Source organism: Triplophysa dalaica, chromosome 12, assembly GCF_015846415.1.
Source record: "Triplophysa dalaica isolate WHDGS20190420 chromosome 12, ASM1584641v1, whole genome shotgun sequence".
Classification (NCBI taxonomy): domain Eukaryota; kingdom Metazoa; phylum Chordata; class Actinopteri; order Cypriniformes; family Nemacheilidae; genus Triplophysa; species Triplophysa dalaica.
Window position 1 is genome coordinate 20,452,421 of NC_079553.1, and position 15,252 is coordinate 20,467,672.

Here is a 15,252-nt window from a genome sequence, read left to right on the forward strand (position 1 = left end):
GGTATATAATGGGTGAATTGAGGTCAATTTGTAAAAAAATTAGTCATCTTACTGTCAAAATGTCCCAAATGACCTGACTTCACACCCTATTTTTTAAAACGTTAGCTGCATAAATAAACAAGTGTTTGACTAAAACAGACATCAAGATAGCACGGATCGTTCTGTTTGTTTTATTAGAAACATTTACAATACAATTTCTCGAAAATAACAAATCAAAACTAGTATGGCATAGATACATTGATCAAATATCAAAAAAGAAACGCACAAAAAACATGTTCTAAGAAGAAAACCTGCAATTTGTGTGCCTCATGCGGACACCATACTGAATCATGAAATGAAACCACTCGTGGAGTATCGGCTAGCCTTGTCTATGATATGGCAAACCTCTCGTATATCAACAATAAATTGAACACTAGCATCAGGAGATGCTTGACCAAACTAATACACTATGACCACTATGAGAGCTGTATGAACCACTTCTACTGTGCTGGAAGCTACCAAATACATACTGTCGGACTGGAGTAACTCAACCCAAGTGAGGTCACCGAAATGACCATCCTCACCCCTCTTCACTGTTCCTGTCTGACTGAAATTGAAACCACTACACGACTATCATTGCCACCACAGAGCCAAAACAAAGATGCGCGTTCACCATGAAGTATTGAGACTGTGTGTGTGTGTATTTTTTTTAAGTATAACCTTGTAAACAATAGTTGAGTGCTCTGTCATGTTCGAGACACCCCGGGTCATAATGAAAAGGAATCATTAGCCCTCGAGTGTGGCTCGTACATAAGCCTCAATTTTTAAGAGATGATACCAGTCACATGCAAATAACCGTATTACTTTGAATGTGCTCGAGATCTGTTGAAACAAATATAATAACTGAATATCAGATTTGAGGAAATAAAAAAACATCTGTGATTTCAGATTTAGTTCCATGCATATTTTTGAAAATTGTAACAATGTTACATTTAACGGAGTTTGTTTGTTTTACTGTGTGAATGCACAATCATTTTCCTATTCACCCTGTTACGGTCATTTGCTTCACAACGATTGCATTTAAGAACAAAGAAAAGCAAAAAAATAAAAGGAAAGGGACCTATCCACTCAGATATATATGGCGTTAAAGGTTGAGCACACAACACTGGGTGCTTCTGCTATGCAAAAATGCGGTATTGAGGCACAAACTTGAAGTGAGTAAAATACCCCAAAATCCTATAAAATATTTTCTGTCCTATCATTAATGCACGCATTTAAAACGGCGCTAAAATATAAGCCTTCGAAACCCCGCCCCGCTTGTATTATGCTGTCAAGGATAAGTATGAAGCATTATCTACCTTTCATAAATAAAAATTCTATAGTTTTAATCATTTTAGTAAAAACTCAACTCCATGCGTTTTAGAAATATATTAACTTTTTAATTTATTACTTAAAAAACAAAACGTCTTGAGGTTACTTATAAATATGTTTGCTTCATTAAAGATATTCATAAATAACATCCAGATACTGAACTCTTCCTCTTTCTATGAAATAATAATGCATGTTAGCAAAATAGAATCTTACGAAAGAGCTATAAGACATTTTTCCCTTTTATTTTGCTTTGTATAAATGCTGTGAGGAAGAACCAAAACAAGTCTGGTGGTATTTCTCTAGCCAGGAATTTCAACTTAAAGCTTGCTTTTGAGAAATGAACAAAAAGGCAAAATTAGACATCGGTTGGGTGGCCTTTTTTTACATTCAAATACATTATTTGCCCTTTGAACTATATTGAGAAAAGGCATTATAATTGCTTAAGTGCATGACGTACAGTATATGTTCTCTGGTGATATTATGACATGAATGCTGCAGTGGTTATAGATAAATGCATGCAGCTTTGATATCTGTTATGTAAGAACTTGTATAAGAGTATACTGTTTATCTAACCAAAAACATAGTAAAATTAAAAGCGCAAATATACCCATCATAGAAATGTGGAACGTTATTTTTGTGCATTAGATACTTTATGTTGGGACTGGAAAAATAAACTGGTGTCGTTCTGCACCGTTACATTAAAATCCTGTAGTGGCTTTTATAAATTTCCATTCACAGATCTCAGCTGTTCAAATGTAAATAACGCTCTGGAAAAGAATTTCTCAGCATGCACAACCAAAACGAGAAGGAGAAAGAAGTAGTTGAATTGCAACTATTTAACAACACCACGAAATGACTGAAAATAGCAAACGGAAACGATTCACAGTGGTTCTTAATATTAAGCTTCACGTTAGACATCACATTCTTAAACCTGTTAAATTGTAAACCGGACCACCTCTCCTAAATCTTGACTATACTCCCATTTCCTCCCTATCAGAATGTTATTTTGGATTAGGCATAACAACAGTGCTCATGTCATCCTGAAATGATGATGCAGTTTGCTGGCTGACTTTATTTCAATGAACTCCATTAAACCATTCTGATAAGGATTTTAAATATATATATTTTCATCTGGGCTGCAGTGTATCCTGCCATTAGGGCATTTAGATATTTCTTTTGTATTTAAATACCCTTTTTTCGTTTAGTATAGGCTCTAATGAAGGCAAATGCTGTACAAACTAAACTACAGAGGTTCCCTCCCCCACTGATTGTAGTGTACCTTATTTTTTGGTCATATATTTTCATCGTGTTTAAAACGGGGGCTTCATCAACATCACACTTTTTCTATTGGGATGGCGCCTTAGTATTAAAAACTTAAAAGTAGGCTATTAGAATATTTTCAGAATTGCTTATATAGTGAAATATTTGTATTGATATGCCTATGGTAGTCAGTCTTTATTATACATCTCCCTAAATGTCGATAAATATAGTCTTGTACTATCAAATAAATAATACTCAAAAAGATCTCGCTGTTATGTATCCCTTAACAATGTATCCCTTTGAAAGCCTGTTAAAACATACGGCATATTTCTCATGAATCCAGGCTTCATTCTCCTACATCTATTAGAAATTGTGATGTTTGGTAAAGAAACCAAACTATGAAGTGATGCATTTCAGACCGTGAGCTGCTATTGTTTTCCTTGCGAAAACGTCTTGTAAGGGATTGTATTGAGTAAATGAAATGTTCATGGCTTTAAAAATTCTTAGGGTTGTCAACCACTGCAAAGCATTTTTGTGACAGTGCATTTTTGGATCAAATAAACATGGCAATTATCTTCGAGCTGACTCTATATGATATCTTGTTGACTTAAGTTATTGCTCTTCCCTGCGTACAATGACCTACTGACCTCAAAACGTCCTAGAACGTGGTTTATAGACAGACAAATGTGTTTCGGACTTCTAAAACAAGAGCCATTTAAGTTTGCATATTCCATTCTAATTCCAAAACGGTTTTGGCTTTGCACAAAGATACATTCCTTTCGTGAACAATAAATGTCGGCTCTGATCGGTGCTTCTGGGGGTTTGTAAAAGGTGATGGTAACAACAAAAAAATCTATTCATAAATCTATTGGTTTATGTAACGTATTACTGACCTATTATTTTTAATTCCTTTCCCTAAAACAGCACATTCTTGAGTGAAACAGCGCCATATAAAAATCACTGAGCGACGTGTCCGACATATGCTACCAGTGCAAATAGAATCAAACAATCCAAAATGGAACATAAGTGCAATAATAAAGATAACATTAGTTGTCATGGGAATACCGAGTTTGCAGTCTGGAACCCTACATGCCTTTTGATTGCGTATGCTGTTTGCTTTCTAAAAAATAAGGTGCTTTACCAAGACTTTAAGCCTCTTCTTAAATGTAAAGGTTACTTAAAGGGACTTAATATAGGTAAGTTTAAAGAAAGTACCTTAAAACACGGACGCTTATTTAAAGTAGTTGTTCGTCAGACAAAAAAAAAACACTGTCAGTTGTAATACAGCCATAATACATTGATTCACACGAGGCAAAAAACAACCAAGTAAACCACCTGCTATAACAGTCAACTCAGCATTAAAACTTCTTCAAAAGGAATATTTAAGATTCTAATGGCTCAAAGGTAAATTGTTACACAGTTTGATAATTACAATCACAAGCTTACCCTAGCATGTCTTCTAATGCCGCACACATGTGGCGCACACGTACTCGCTAGAGAAAACCGACCCAAACGTGCTAGGTTTTAAGGGCTCCATTCTTTTATAGTGGCCTTCTAGCAACCAAAAAACCCTTTCCCAACCTCCAAACGCTCTAATCCCCTATTCCAAAATCCCCCAGCCTGCGATGAGACAGGCAGTGGGTGTGTAATTTGATTCAGCATGAACGGCCACCAAATTGGGCGTTTCCCCTCCGCTTGCTTGTCAATTACAATTGTCTGATTTCACTGCGGAGTTCAAGGTTGTCCTCCGATTGGCTGCTTGCGACCATGTACTGGCAAGCCTGTCTCGAGGGGGTCACGGCAGGATGTCCCGCTTACCAAGGAAGACTCCATGGAAACTTCCACAGCCTTGTGCAGATTAAATTTCGGGACCGAGAATCGAAAGATTTAAACGAAAAGTTGAAGAAAATGCTACGGGGTGAATCAAAACAAACGGACGTAATTACGCCTGCCCCTCTCTCTCTCTCTTTGAAATAAAACCTGCTCTTGAATATTTCCCCCTGTGGCAGGACAAAAGAGGCCCCTTTTCCCAATGGGAATAGCCATTGCTCCGAGGGGCAGGGGAAAAGCGAGAGAGAAAGCGACCGTCAGGAGGGGCCCCAGCTGCGCCTACAGAGCGTTTGGGAGGGATGCGGCCCCCTGCTCGCAGTCTTGACCAATGCAAGACGGTGCTGTTCGCATTCACGCCACTGTACGCGGCCCCTCCTCTCCCCAGCAGTTGCTTTGCACCTGGACTCTGATGTATGGTTCATTATCAGCTCCTCCTAGGGCAGGCCATGTTGGGGCGCTCCGGGGATTGTACCACCACTGCGACAAAACAATATACTCTTTGGGAGGAGCTCGGTGACTGTAGTCGCATGGAACAGTTGAAGGGCGAGTAGAATTAGAGCACGGCCCCCTCCCCGACACCACGTTTCTCGAACCATTAAAAAAAAAGTATGATATGAAGCACCTGCCTCTTGCTTTGCAACTCAAACGTAGGGCCACGAGAACAAGCGAGTGGGTGCTTTACATTGTACTGTAGTCTTGCTTTTCTTTGTCTATCGGGTCTATTCAGGATCAGATTACCGAGCCCCCCTGCAGCCCCCCCACATCTTCCTTATTTTACTTCATCTCACGCCTTACATTTGAACGTAGTAAAAATGTGAAAAAAAAGAATTTGTGAATTTACTGAGTGCAATTACAAAAGAGCTCAATGAGAAAACCAGGTTACTGAAATGAATGGGGAAATACCTCCTGGATGAATTCCAAGGCATTTGAGCTGACCAAACAATTTACAGCAAAACACTCGGAAAAAAAAACATGTATTTTTGTGATAAAACAAAAGTGTACCCAGTAAGACTTTTTTTCTGATATATTACACAATAGGCTAAAAAAGAACAATTTGAATCTCCCTGTTTTAACATGTCAGTTACCCGTCAGATTATTGATTAGAAAAGCAGATCAACCCTACGTATGAATTCACATTTTATCATTTAGAACTTGATCCGAATTTAAAGCCACACCGACATCAGGTTGCGTGTCCAAACGTATATATCAGCCCTGTTGGCCATTTCTATACCATCCATAACATCTAGCAAATGCTTTTGTTTTTGACAATCACTTGAAATCAGTTTTAAGGTGCAAAGATTCTAGTTTGCCTTAAAGAATACTTTCTCTTTTGCAGAAGACGCTGGGATGTAAAACTATAATCCAATGTTAGGAAATAAACTTGATATCATCATCATCATTGTAATAAAAAGAATGACAGTAACGAGAAACTTCCCCAGAAAAGGGAAAAAGTGTCAAATGTTCACATTATTTCTCCTGTTACTCTCCACACTGCACGTGGACAAAACAGCACCAGTAAAAAATTAAATAAAAGAACAAAACAAAAAAACAATTAAACATGCTAAGAACTACGTTCTTTCAGTTTAAAAAAAACTTTTATAAAATATATATATGTATATGTGTTTACATACAAAAGAAAAATCTGAAAATACTTTCTTCTTTTTTTAGTAAAGCAAGCAGTGTCATCTAAAATATCTGCTTGTTTAGGTTTTATGTTTTCTGAAAAATAATAAAAAAACAACAACAGAGTGAATACTGACAAAATAAAGAAAGGTTAAAGGTCAACTGAATCTATAGAGTAAAACAAAATACACGCACCAAATCAAAACAAAGAACTCTTAAGAGAATATTCGGATAGCCTGTGTAACCAGGGTGTGGCAGACGGGGCATTCCGGATGGTTCAGCTCACAAATTCGGATGGCGCACTCCATGCAGAAGAGGTTGTGGCCGCACGGAACGAGAGCGGCCGTCACTTTGCTCTCGAAGCAGGTCATGCATTCCCGGATCATGGCGGGTGGCGAATCTGGCACGGGGAGACGCCCGGTGAAGGTGGTGGTGGCATTAGCCGGCTCGCTGTGGGCGCGGCGCGCCTGGGCGTGGGGAGACCCGACGACGTTAGAGTTGCCGGTGCCGCACGGGTCGGGTAGGCCCGGTGACAGTCTGGTCAGAGGGAGAGGCAGGCCTCCGAAGCTTTTGGAGCGCTGCTGAGTGTAGTACGCCACCTGTTTGGGATAGTCGGGGTCCCCCCAGCTCTGAGTGTTCTCAGAGCCGAAAAAAGAGCATGGCTTGTCCCCGTTGCTGGGGCTGGTAAAGTCACCTTTACTGTAAATCCCCCCTCCTCCGCTACTTCCGACCACAGCGTCGGAGAAATTCTGGCGGTAGCTGCTGGTGAGCGGCTTGCGCGGGGCCCCCTGTAGCCCCCACACCTGCTGCAGGCGGCTCTCCAGACCCCCGTTGCCACCGTCGGAGCCCAAGCAGTCGTTCTCATTGTTGTGGTCGTGCAGCCCGCCCGTGCGGAAGGCGATGTGCGCCTCTATTTCCTCCCGAGCCCGCTCGGCGTTCCCCGGGGAGCCTGTGATCTCAAAGACGGGGTCGCGGTCGCGGCTGGGAGTGACGATGTACGTGCACGTTTGCTGCTGGATCCGTTTTATGGTCGAGCCTTTGGGTCCCACCACCAAACCCACGACGCGGTAGGGAACCCTCACCTGTATGGTGGTCTGGCCGGGTAGCGGTGCAGGGGGTGAGCCGCTGAAAGAGACGCCCAGCTTGTTCCTGGAGGCTCGCAGCATGGAGAAGTGCTCAGCGGCTGAGATGATCTCTCGTCTGGCCAGGGCCACGTCTTCTTTGCGGCCGGTGATGAGGAAGACAGGCTCCTCGCCTCTGACCGGGGTCTTGATGTAGGTGTTTGTCTTTGCACGCAAAGCTTTGATTTTGCAGCCTGTTGAGTGGAGAAGGAGCATCGTGATTATGGTTGGTATCAGGTGCACTGTTTGTAAACACATTTTTTGTTTGTTTTGGGGGTCATAAGGTCACTTATGCAAATACCCACACAAACAGTCAGCAGATTTGCACAGAATCAAAGCATTCACAAAGCTCTAAACATCTGTGTATTCATTTAAACGTTTTATAATATTAAACGCATTTTAATGACATTTGATGAATACCAAACGAGATTAACACATTTAACCATGTCTTTAAATGCATAGCACAAAACTGATGCCGAAAATTCTGAATATCTGCCCATGTTTTTTTTATAGTACACCAAATACACCACATTGAAACCAAAATTATTATCTTAACATTTATTTTACTTTATTATACAATGAGCCTCATTAAAATTAGTGTAAATCATTCATTAAACCATTTGAACCAAATTGTCGTTTAATTCATAACGTGACGCTTTAGCTAAAAGTGGTTTAATGAACGATTCGCAAAGAAATGTGTTCAGTTCATGTTTCATGAATACAGTCCAGTGACTTGTGGATATTCCTGTTCTCTCTCTCTCTCTGTTAACTGTACTGATCAATTGCTTTTAATGAGACATTATTCTGTCTGAATACTGTAATATGTTGTTTTATTCATGGTATAAAAACAGTTCGGTAGGCTCTTACCCATCTTAAGTATTTAGCATAATAAATTCCATTTAGACGAACACATAAATAGTCAGTTTTGATATCTCCTATTAGCTTGAAAAATCTGAAACGAGACAATCCCGCCTACTCTGCAGGAAAACAACATGCGATGTTCTGTGGATTACTGACAGCAAAAAACACTCTACAGACAATTTTCAGCAGCACTGACAAAAGGTTTTTCCGATAATAGAATTATCACCGCTGTTCTCTGCCATTACGTCCGTACATTTCAAGAACTGATGTGAGGACACAAATGAAATAAATACGTCCACGTGATGTGAGAGTTGAATCATCTCACGGCTAGTCCTTTTCAAAGTTGTTGTTGAGATATGAATTCATGACAGTGCAAGATGCTGTACTACACAGAATCTATCAGACGTATCATATACAGCTCGAGGTTCTTTATTAGCACCTCGGTGGTGTCTTATCAAGAGTGGGGAGGCTTTGTCTGCCTAGAGGCCTGTTCACCGGATAGATCTCTGCACACCGGTTTCATGCCTCATTGTGTACAGCAGAAGCAAAAAAATAACCTGGATGGACTGTCTAACACTGACAGCAGGAAACGCAGCTGAATCGGCCCCTCTCGCTGCAGGAGAACATCTCCAAACAGGCATGGCAGCCGCAGCAGGTGAACGAAGCGCTGAAACCATCCGGCTGAAATTCCAACTAATGCTGAGATATAGAATATAAGTGATAAATTATGTGTCTATTATTTTCAGAGTCCCTAAATCAATGACTCTATTGTTCATAGAAAAACACTTCATTACACAATTCAAGAAATCCATGAAAATTTAAAGTTTTGCAAAACAGTATGTAATGATGAGAAGATGGTAAGGACCCTGTTCCAAATCCTTTTAATCAGCAAATTTCAGACCATGAACTTATGTTCACACCATCTGAATTCAAGTGTTCCCCTCTGGGACATGCAGACTACTTTACAGCCCAACAAAGTCATCATACACAGGGACTCCGCTGCCTGGGGATATTTATTAGTGTACTACGTGGGTAAGACATCACATTGTTAATGAATGGACAGTCGGGGGCTTCCTGACCCCCTGCCTTGAGAGAGCAGAGCTCTTGTACAGGCAGACGGGGCGTGACTCCTAAAATGTGCTTTCCAGTCTGTCTCCACAGCTATCCAGGAAATTTTTCATATGCCATCCAATAATTTTTAAAAGCCTAAGTAGCTAAAAGTATAAGCAGGAAAGTGACTAAGTGTTGGTTTTTGATTTTGTTGTGTCACAAAAAACTCCCAAAACATATCACTGCGTCTTTAACGTGTTAAAAAATCTGACCCCACGATCAAAACATAATAAAAGCTTTTCAGCTGAGTCACCTTAGTATTTTTCTCTTTTTCCATTCGTATGTTTAACGCTCCTCTGAGTGCACAACCACAACAAGCACGCGGACTTTCAATTCTTTTGTTTGACAACACAGTCAGAATTGCATCACTTGGAGCCTGTAGCTAACGATCACAGCTCCATTAGACTGGACTTCATCGAGCTTTCGTCGAGATCCGAGCAGCAGCGGTCAGCTAAAGTTACCCGACAACTTCTCTTTGTCTGATGTGCTCTGACAAAAACAACGTGGTGCTGCATGGAAGCCCTCGAGAAACTACGGAGGCGCCAGAAGGAGGGAATGATTCAATGTTTCCTGTCAACAAAGACGCTCGAGCGTTACAAAGTATCCAGTGTGCGTTCGAACTGCAACCGTTAAACGTTCATTCTTTTAAAGAAAGAATTACGCGCGCTCAGACGACAAAGGAAACGAAAAGTGCGCGTCTGCATGATGACACTGATGGCGTGGATCTGGAATAATGCGACCATGAGGTGCGCGCTGCTGACTTTGTTCTCTAACCCCTTTATAACTTCAGAGTCTAAACGTTTACGTTCGTGGCACCAAACGCATTAAGTTGCGGAACTGAATTGTGACACAGTTTGAATAAAATGGGCACATTGTCCACCCTAACCCGCAGGAAAACGCTCACCACTCCCTTTTCTTTGTCAGTAAAATAGCACATGGCTTTTAAAACGGCTAAACACTTAACCGGAGCGGCACGCGCTCGGGAACGAGTTGGGAAACATTTTAACAAGTATTTGCGCTTACCTTGCCTCCCCACTATTTCGGCCACATGTTCGGAGCTTGGCACGGGGACGCACTCAGTTATGTTGCAGCCCCGTCCTTTGATTTCGGTGGACGAGCTCTCGTACAGGGCGCACAACTTGCTCTTCCCCTGTAACATCCCGGATTCGGATCCGACTCCTCCGACGTGATTGAGATGGTTGTTGTTACTCCGATCTTGAACTCCACCACCGGCAGGAGCCCCGCCACTGTCCTCGCCCTCTCCAAGACCCAACAGCGACAGTTGGCCCAGCGCAACTCTAAGGGCACGGGAATCGTCCTCCTCCTCATCGGGTGGCACCAGGAGACCTTCGCTGCAGAAGCCGGAGCCGGCTAAATCCCCGCCGTAGCCCCCATTTTTCTCCATGATCCCTGCTAGAACCAGCAAGCTAGGCATGGCTAACAAAGAGTATGAGACAAAGACACTGGCAAGAGACTGGATGAACAGCACCCTAGTAGCTACCCCGCCCCCTCCACCTCGATACGAGTCCCCCCTTCGCGCTGGGCCCGCCCATCGACCCGCCCCCTCTCCGATTCAGATTGGAACAGAGCGAACGGGACACAAGGAAGTCTGCGCCGAGAGGGGCCGGGCAACGCGACGCCCCGCCCCGTCTGGTTCACTGCGTCTCCGCCTTGCTGAGACGGAGCGAGTCACCCAACATCCATCCATCCCGCTGCATTCAAGACTTTTGTGGCAACTGACTCCTAATGTTTATTCATCCAGAGCACCCTTATGCAGTAAATATTAATGTAGATTACGCATCGATATGTGCTTTTCTTTTGTTATAGGAGAGGCGTGTTATGAAACCAAAAAGAGTCCACATGTGCGCCCGCAAACCTCCGCCGTCCATGCGGTTTTGAAAACGCGTCGGAATTGTTTTGTTGTGATTTTTTGGTTAAGACGCTAACGACATGACATAAACATCACGACAGTATCCGTAAGTCTTTTATGTAAAGGAATTCTTATATCTGTTCCTGAAAGATGCCCAAACAAGAAAGAGTTAAGCTGACATAATTTGGGGGTCCGCCCACCCCGTTTGCCGTTGGTTGCAGCGGGTCACGGAGTTGTTGTTTGGACCACCGTTGCGCATGGAGTGCTGTGACACTGGCTGTGAGAGTAAGAGATGTTAGAGTTATCAGACAGACGCGGCGTGATCCGCACCGCACAGTCTTTGCGCTTACGGTAGAGAGAGAGAGAGAGCACATTTCTCCCACAGCTCTAACAAAGACCATTCGGTTCCGTTAGCCGCGACGGGGTCTTGATGAAGCCACGCCTGGCGGCAAGGATGAAATCTGGAGAAACAACAACAGATGAAAACAAAAACGCAATACATGTTGATTTTTTAGAGATGTAATTTTTATCAAGTACGGGGGAGACAAAGCCAAACTGTCACACTTTTAATCCAGTGAATAATTTCAGTTTAAATGATTTTTAAGGATAACTATTTTTAAAGTGGCATGAATGTAAGTGTACAAAATGCTAATAAACATTTCCTCTATTTCCCAGGAAAGAAGACACGTGAAAACGTGCTTGCCTGTTGTGACAACATGCCCCAGGAGCATGTGTACTAAGGGCGTGTATTAATTAATAGAATAACCTAAAACGTGTGATAGCTTGCCTTAGCTCACCTTTTTGGCAAAATACCCTTGATCTGAGAACACGGTTCTATCTCTGTTAAACTCTTTACCTTTTCATTGTAACTCAAGCCTGGAATATGTAGGCCTGTCACACTGGTTTTATTGGATTTACTTGTTCACATTTAGTCATTTAGCAGACGCATTTTTTACACCTTTTACAAAAATATGTACAAAGGATTCAGATTTAACATGGTGTTAAAAACAACATACAAACCACTGCTATATAAATAAGCATTTTCGTAACTTGATTTTTTTAAATCTATAGCCTACCGTATTAGCTTTGTAGTCCTGATCTGTCCTATACAATTTTGCACTTTAAAAATAGCGTAACAGATTTCTGCAAAGACAATTATAATTCTTTATATTTTCTTATACAAAATGGTAAGTCATCAATTTACAATTTGTGTGACGATCATTAACATTTCATTTGTTCCTCTTTGCTTTAATGACAGAGTGTGCTTGAGACGGCACAAATTCCAATTTCACCAGCATCCTACCGTCATCTGAGAATGTGCAGGACCTCTAGTGTGATCCCATGGATGCACGAAAACTTGACCTGTACAAAACTAGGTGACAAACCTGCACCTTTCATAGCTGACCTAACGCAGAATTAAAAAAAGAAATAAAGCAGAATTTCAAATGTTTATCTATCCCAACTTGTCTTTTTTAAACTTTTTTCTTTATCTTCAAGTACATTTGCGTGGAGTTTGAAATGCGATCTCACATTTACATTTTAAACCAGTCGATCAGTATGCAATATTTGCTTTCAAGCTATAACTAATTCTTTAGGAAAGATACTTTCTAAATGAGCTTAGCAGTGATTACAAGTCTTTGCATGGGAAAGTATTGCGCGGGTCTGTTTCTGTGTACTATGTAGGAATCAGTCAAACAGGTTGTCCACATAAAAGCGCAGCATCACAAGGATACATTGATATGAGATGTACAGGAAGGGTGTTTCTCACACACTGTGGATCGCTGCCAGCATCTTAGTCACAGTCAGTATGTCCAAAAGGTCATCTGCCTCCATTAATGGTGTCTACTGGGAGCTCAAGGCCCAAATCAATATCAACTATGGATAACGGATCATGTTTCCCTGCCGCTCCAGCCTGTCTGTGGGCTTTTGTTTGTAAAGTCCCTCATTTACTGTTACTCATTCATTTCATTCGTCTGTTTTAGTGGGACACGCATTTGATCACTGGAAGCATGTTTGAGGATTTGTGCTGAGGGTTGTCTCTGTCATCACAGTGCTTATATATTATATCATTGTAATGGAGTCACTACCCACATTCAAATAATGACCTAATATGACATCATCCAGCAGAGCGTCTTTGTCAGCACATAAGACACACGGGGATGTGGTGTCATATCACATCACACAATAAGATGAATCTGTCGACTTTAATACCAAAACCTAATTTAATTAATAACAAACTGGAATACGTGCAAAGAAAATATATAGATACGTTTTTTTTAAATATACATATTGTAATCTTTTAAACAATGTTTTGTCCGTAAGACAATTATGAATCACAACAAAATTAAAAAAAGTTAATTTGTGAAAATATCAATCCTATAAAGAACATTGAATTTCTATGTCAAAACATATTTTACTTTTACTTAAATTTTTTCCAGTGTGATTTTATTGTGTGCACTGGAGCTATTATAAAAATGAATTTAAATAAGTACAAAAGACAATATAATGTAAGAGGGTTGTGAACACACATTTAGACAATTAGACTTTTAATATGTAGATTTTTAAATAAATAATATAAAAAATAACAATACATTTTGAATAGATAAATATTTAAATAGATATTATTTACATACATAAAATAATAACATTAAGATATAAATATCATCATGGTGAGTAGAGTGTTAATATCTTCTGGGCGCTATGACTCTAATGGCTCTTCCTCACTCACACATGCTCATATAAACACTTGGGGGTGCACATTGAGTGTAAATGCTTCTGTAAACTGGGAATATGAGTCAGGTGAGTATGACCTCATCTCTTTTTCCTCTGCTATGAGGTAATGTATCTCTCTGTGAGCCAATCACCAGAGGTGCTTCACCGATGACACACCCCTGTGATGATTCACATTCTCGCTATGCCACATGATGCCCACACCCTCAGGTGATTTCACTGTACAGATGGACCATCGCCAAGAGCACAAACCCTTCTCTTTCATCAGTTCATAATGATCCATTCTTAAAAAAGCTTCCTTGCAAACTAAATTTATGTACAATACATTTTCATGTTACCAGAACAAAGTTTTTTTTTTTTGAATAACAGCACATAAAACCTCTGAACATACTGTATCTATACATTGCTTTGATAACATACTTTAAACCCCCTCCCAAAAAACCATTAGCCTACTGATTACTAACCTAACTGTGTTGTACTTATTGCAGTTATGTCATTGCAGAGTTTCTAAGTGTTTATTTTTGTCCCCTAGAGGGCACAACATGCGGTTTACTTTCAACGGTTTGGACACACCCACTCGTTTTATGTTATTTTCCACATTCTAGAAAATGATTATAAAAACGATCGAATAATTCTCGTAGAGAGAAATAAATAGATATTCTATACAGTCCAAGATATTTAACCAAACGGTTTAGGATATATTGTAGATTTTTAAAGCAGCTACCCATTGCCTATACGTTCTGCATCCTCTCAACCTACTTCATGGTGTATCCTAGAATGGTTTGCTAACAAATGCACATAATTTAAATAGGTAAATGTAGTGTATAAATAGTCGTTTATTAGTATACTAGAAACCAAGGGCATTGTTACACAAGAGCCACCACGTGCTGTTTCTGTGACATGGTGCAGCAGTTGGCAATTTTAATTTTGTTGTTATTTGTGATCAATTTCATGTAGCAAAAAAGTAATAATGACATATCTACACGTGTTGATATGCTGATAAATACAAACACGTTTCCCTAGAATGAACTTAACCATTACCGCAGGTAGCCCAAATTTCCGACTGGATATTTTTTATTGAAATTAAAATCATTTTTTCCTACAGCACCATCTGGTGGTTGAAAAATTCACTGCATAGTTGTTTTGAGATTTACAAATTAACAGTTTTGGACGAGTATCATGATTTGCAAAAACATTTTAAAACTATAGGGGATGTGACTAAACCTCCCTCTGGTTTTATTTATTTATTTAATCATTTATTATTTATTTATTTATTGGCTGGTGGAGCAAATAACACAACAGGCTTCTGTTTCCTAACTACATTTGTTAGCAACTAACAATAAACAACACTTCCAGATCAGTTAATGTTTATTTCAGTACGTTTTGAAAAACTATAGTACAAACATTTTATTTCAGCATTTCAGAATACTTACAAACACACACAACCACTAGGGAATACTAATGTGATATTGGGAAACTGAGCCCCTTTAATGCTGA

The 15,252-nt window shown here is 40.3% G+C and overlaps 1 protein-coding gene across 1 annotated transcript; it reads right to left on the bottom strand.

The window, feature by feature from the left end:
- Nucleotides 1-154: 154 nt before the first annotated feature.
- Nucleotides 155-10,735, bottom strand: mex3a (mex-3 RNA binding family member A). The gene is made up of 2 exons (XM_056762864.1): nt 10,179-10,735; nt 155-7,378 (listed from the first exon to the last, which is right to left on the bottom strand). Exons 1-2 carry the CDS (start codon nt 10,588-10,590, stop codon nt 6,279-6,281), a joined length of 1,512 nt encoding a protein of 503 aa, XP_056618842.1. The 5' UTR covers nt 10,591-10,735; the 3' UTR covers nt 155-6,278.
- Between the last annotated feature and the right edge of the window lie 4,517 nt (nt 10,736-15,252).